The 6,000-nt window shown below is 44.0% G+C and overlaps 1 protein-coding gene across 1 annotated transcript in view; it reads right to left on the reverse strand.

The window, feature by feature from the left end:
* The window catches only part of LOC147627112 (NAD(P)-linked oxidoreductase superfamily protein), a 66,825-nt gene extending 61,945 nt beyond the window's left edge, over positions 1 to 4,880 (reverse strand). The window contains exon 1 of the mRNA XM_086815693.1: positions 4,556 to 4,880. Within this exon, the coding sequence (XP_086671819.1) occupies positions 4,556 to 4,731 (176 nt within the window). The 5' untranslated portion in view covers positions 4,732 to 4,880. The remainder of the gene's footprint in view (positions 1 to 4,555) is intronic.
* Positions 4,881 to 6,000: the final 1,120 nt, after the last annotated feature.

Genomic DNA, 6,000 nt, shown 5'->3' on the forward strand with positions numbered 1-6,000 from the left:
TCGGCTGCCTTTTCTACAGGCCGACTACATGTTTGGGGCCATATAAAATGGCCCCATGGCCCCCACACCATTGTATCTTGTATATTCCGGGATCTTGTGTATATAGAGCAAAGTTACACGCCTCTCTCTCTCATTCTCTTGTGCTCTTTATTTTCTGCACTGTTCTTGCTCTAGTGTTCTCAGATTTGGTTATCATCTCCGCTGCATTCTAACATGTACCGGCTGAATTTTATGGTTGCCTTGTGTTGGGTTGTGTTATGATTTGTATATGGATAATCCGGCATCTCCTATGGGGAGAGTAAGGCCCTCAAAGCTTGTACATGATATTTTCTCCTTGGGTAATAAAATACTCCAAGGGGGGGGGGGGGGGGGGGGCGACCCACTCCGGCCTCTATGTGGTGTCACATATGCAAGCTCCATTTTCAGCATTTGTGGATGTTGTCTAGCTTTTATGTTTTATGCAAAGTGATGATGGATATGTGTTAAGGTTGTGGCCAAGTTTAAATGTTTTAATATGCATTGATGGTATCAACAAGTGTCAAAGGCCCTAGTCCCCCGAGCACCGCGAGTTACAGCTTCTCTAGCGTCTCCGAGCTAGTGAGCACGTGTTTCTCTATCTTGTCAATGTTTGTATTCGGTTTTGAATGCACGGCCTCCTATTTCCAGGATCTCTTCATCTCAGTGCGAGAGAGAGAGAGAGAGAGAGAGAGAGAGAGGATTATGTTGCTACCTTGGGGGCCTGAACAAGGGGGGGTGGAAAAAGGGAGACAGGGGGGTCACGGCGCAACCAAAACAAGGTGGGGCGGGATGCGCGCGATGCATGGACGTCGGCGAACTGAGTAGGGCAGCGCAAGCAAGCAGGGCAGTGGCGGACAGAGCGGAGCAATGTGGGGCGGCAAGGAACAACTGCACAAGCACGGTGGCGACGAACAGAGCAGGGCAAGGCAGCACAAGCATGGGCTAGTGCGCAGGTGCACAAGCGGAGGGTAGGGCTAGGGAAGGGGCAGCGTAGGCAAGGCAGGGTGCCAGTGCACAGTGCGTGAGCAAAGGGTGGGGCTAGGGACAGAGGCGAGAGAGAGAGAGAGAGAGAGAGAGAGAGAGAGAGAGAGAGAGAGAGAGAGCACAATAGAGAGAGATTGCAAAACACAATGATGAATGAATTATGATAATACTTCCACCATGTACATTGTAGACATCAAGCCTCATCTTTTGGCCTAGACTTTAATAAGGGTTGTTCACACCCTAAGGGAGTATTCACACCAATGGGCACACTACTAGACTCTGAAATACCCTACACTTGCCGGGTAGAGAACCCATGACTAAAATATTCAAATTTAGGGGACTTCTTGGGTAGAGAACGCGCGACAAAAACATAAGAGGAACTAGCAAAAGTTTTAAAAACTTCCCCTCGGGCATACGTCGGTGAAGAGTAGTCTCTTTTGGTAACATTTCCATGCCAGTGCCAATGCAAAAGGCAATGATGACCCAATGTAGATACTTGGACCTTCCATGGCACTGTAGAAGCTCCGATTCGATGGAGGAGGCTTCAATTTGACGATTTTATCCATATTTCAAATAAGCCCTTTGTCCCCTTTCACATAATGCCTATTGCTGCAAACCTGATTGTATTCTGACCAAGATGCATACAAAAGTTGGTGTGGAGGGCTAACTTGCAGGCCGACCGGGTGTTAACAGTTCTTGAACCTTGCTTTTTTCTCCTACATGCTAAGATGATGTGCGTTTTTGCATAAATGCACTGTGGGCTGAATCAGACCTGATTTGAGCCTAAGATAACCCGAGCGTTTTGCTGTCCAAGCAGGACGCCTTGTTGCACTGAAGATGGGCTGTGTTTTGCTGATTGACCCGTGGATGTGCTGTGTTTTCTGCTGTACAGGCTGTAGCTTGCGTTAATGGTTGCAGGCTATGCAAGCATCTCATGAAGAGGGATAGCAACGCATAGCTTCAAAAAAGAACACACAACATAGGCTAAGAAAAACGTAGAGCTTCATATGGAGAAAAAAATGCAGCATAGCATGAAAAAAACGCACATCTTCATATGGGAAAAAAAATGCAGCAAAGCATGATGATGGCAGTAGCTCTGATGAAAAACGCATAGATGAGATGTGGCTAAGGTGGCTCTAATACCATATTAGCATTCATGGTGCCAAGATGGAGCACATGCAAAGAGAGGGATGAAGGATCAAGCCATGACTAGGGTGGATGGAGGGTAGCCATGGTGAGTGTGTGCATGTGGGGGAGAGAGAGAGAGAGAGAGGGATGACAAAGCTCAAGAGAGAAAGATTGCACAACTCAAATGATACTTCATATTATAATAGAACCACTCAAGTACATGCTTTTATAAGCATCAAGCCTTATCTTTTGACCTAGACTTTAATAAGGGTTGTTCACACCCATAGAGGGTGTCCACACCAACTAACCCAAAAATACCCAATAAAGATTGAGGCTTGAAATTCCCCACGATAAACCTCATGTTGGTATCCAACCCCCTCAGAAACTGCTTCAATGTTTCTTCCGCAGATTTCCCCAATTGCTATGACATGGTAATGACTTTGTTGGAGTAAGTCAACATGGGTGATCCATTCTGGGGGAGTCCGTAAAACTCATCCTCAAAAGGAATCTGGCTTTGAGGTCAAACACAAAGGTGTCCCATATATAATTTGGTGCCCCTGTGGCCTAATCTACATGAAGACTCAACCAATGTTGCTAATATCCTGCTTACTAAAGTTTGATTGAGCACGGATGACGGTGGTGGATGAAGTGGTGGAGGAATTGGGACCAAGGCCATATTGGGAAGTGCCGCTATCAAACTGGCCTATAAGGTTGTCAGTGTCTGCTAATGCTAGAGAGTTGCATAGCTTGCTTGTGTTGATGCTCCATAGCCATGAGTTCTACACGATGCCAATCTTCTTCAGCCCTGCGTTTGGCTTCCTCGGTCTTCCATTCCTCAGCAACTTCCCAACGTCTGTTGCTCCATCAGAGGAGCGTGCATTCACATTCCGTGGAACCTTGCTCTTTAGGCTACTCTTAGGCTTGTCTTGGAAGCTCTCCCTTTCTTAAACCAACGCTTTCAGTCTTCGACTACTTCACAACCCTAGGTGATTTCACCTTGGTCTTTGCCAATGCTACCATGCCACCTACTATTTGCCGTCCTACAGCCTGAATAGGGCTACACTTTTGTTGAATCTGGCCACCCTTCTAATGCGTTTTGTTGCTATGGATGGCAACCTACTGTGTATTGTCTTGCAGCCTGAATAAGACTCTGTCTTTGTTGAACCTGGCCACCCTTATGCTCTCCTAGATCTGGCCTTTGAGTACTCATCACCAATGGACTCCCCGATGCTTCCTCTTCCACCCCAATCTGGCTGCATTTGCAGCACCAACAGGCCACCTTGTTTGCTTGCATTATCCGTCCTCTACTTGGTGTATTTGGCCCTCTTTCTTGCCCTTTGGCTAAGCGCTCCTTGCACACACAAGAGCTATCTAATACAAAATTTGTAAAATGCAGCCCTGATGAAAAAAAACGCAAACCTGAGTAAAAACGTTAATGATGATGGGGTTCTTCTTGATGAATCTCCACGCCCTTATGAGAGAAAAAAATTATAGCATTTTTGCTATCAAAACCTGACACTCTGATACCAATCTAAAAAAAAGTGTTTGCAAAAGCGTGTTTATGAATTGATTGATTGCGATTAGCACCTAATTAAAGACTTAAACCCATGCATAAACTGCTTCTTCTTCATGCTCGATACATAGTAGAGAAACATGACCTAATCTACCATGTATTATTAGCATGAAGTATATACAATGCTGAATAGAGATACTCAATAGTAGCACTACTCCTAAGTTCTCAATGAATTAATGATGATTGATGATTGATCAATGAATGAATATGGCTAAAGCCTAGACTCCTATTTGTAGTGTCTAATGTTGATGAGTTGACTACTAACTCTACCAACTCTAATAATAATGTCCAACTAAGTTTGTTCACACAATAACCCAATAACTATATCCACACTTGGCTACCCATTGGGTGCATGGACCACATACTCGACCTCTGAGCTAGCCAATGGGTAGAAGCATGTCCACATCACACTCGAGAGAGTGTGCACTTGACACTGTAACTCGAGCCTTTGTTCCTTTCTTGGATAGGCCTTACTCACAATTGGTCAGCACTCACCTAAACTCTTACTTCCTGCACATCCACCCATGCTCAGGATGATGCATACCCAAATAAATAGATTACCACCTTTCTAGTACAGCCTTAATGCCCTCAACCTCCGTATCAGCAAGCAGCTGAACTAAATTATCAGAATGAACATTCTCTAGATTTATATCTTCCAAACACGGATTGGCACATGTTTCCGATCCCAATACGCTTTGTCTGAGATGTCAGATATGGCTAAATGGGCTTTCCACACTTCTTCTAGCCCTTTGATCACTGCCTTAGCAATGTTCTCTGCACTGGTTCTCCTTGTATCACCTTATAGTACTTATTTTTTTATGTTGCATACCACATGAAACCAGAAGAACTTACGGAGAAGTGTCAAAGAAATTGATGCCAAGGCGAGCAGCTTCATGGACAGAAGCAATGGCGTCTTCCTCCTTCACGGCCCCGAAAACATTACCAAGGGGGGAGGCACCGAAACCAAGCTTGCTGACAAGCAGCCCCGTGCGGCCAAGCTCAGTGTAACCCAACCCCAAGCTCGCCATCGCCAAAAGCTTTTCAGACAGGAACTCGGATGTAAAGTCACAATGCCACTTATAAAGAAAAAGCAAATAAGGCTTAGAGTATAAATCATGTGCCCAAAGGATTTGTGTCGATAATTAATTAATTAGAGAGCATAAACCTTAGGGCAGAGAAGAACTTTTGAAGTTCACAAACCTTACATATCCCCAAACCAAAAGTTGGAAAGCGAAGACTTTCTTCACATGTGTCATTTTCTTTTTCTTTTTTTTTGGAACAATAATAATTATATATTTATAAACACCAAGCCATTTACAAAAAGGTCTTTTTAAACCATCACCACATCACAACTACTCCCAGTCTCTATTGAGCAGATCACATATCGAGTCCCATCTCTCATCCTCCCAAACAAATGAAGACATTCCCCAGGATATGTGAAAGCCCAACTGTATACAAGCAATCAGCAGAATCTCAGAAGTAAAACCCTTTGGAGCTTGTTCTTCAAAGTAGTTTGCTTTAGTCCCAGACCTTCACCCCACTGGTCTCCTTCCCATAGGGTTTTCAATTAATGCTAGGAAGATATCCACTGGTTGTTTCTCCTTTTGGTACCACCTTTTGGTTTTGGGCCTAAATTTGGGATATTTAGCCCTCACATCCTTCCAAGTATACACATGCCACATACCAACAAACATTAGGGCATAATAATATGTGATAATATCCCATCAGTTGAGGCCTACATCATCTAATCCCTACCTATCGTGCCTGAACTACCTCAATAAACAAACTATTGTTCAGCTTATTGATATGATATACATACCAACAGTAATGCACACATTTGAACATGATCTCTGCCACATCTATCCCTTGATCAGGTCCTTTATTAAAGATCAACAAATTAATTTCTAGAGACTCAAATTTCCATATAATATAGAATATTAACTCCACCTCTCCTACCCCACTGATTAACCTCCCTAGTAACCAATGACACCATGACCCCTTAATCCCCAAGCTCTCATCCACCCATTAACCTCCCTAGTAACCAATGACACCATGACCCCTTAATCCCCAAGCTCTCATCCACCCATTAAATTGCCTATTCTACCCCAAAACCCCCTGCAGGGTAGTCCCAAAAAGCATGCTTCCTACATCTAGGTCAAATTCTAGCAGTGAAGTTTCTTTGTAGCAATTTGAGCCCAAGTGGTAAAGCCAACAAGCATACTCTCCAAATAAATATTTGAGCTTTCACTAGGACTTGGGATTCCCAAATTAGCTTCCACCTCTTTCTCCAGGTACTA

Source organism: Cibotium barometz, chromosome 21 (assembly GCF_041138505.1).
Source record: "Cibotium barometz isolate CiBa-2024 chromosome 21, ASM4113850v1, whole genome shotgun sequence".
Classification (NCBI taxonomy): Eukaryota; Viridiplantae; Streptophyta; class Polypodiopsida; order Cyatheales; family Cibotiaceae; genus Cibotium; species Cibotium barometz.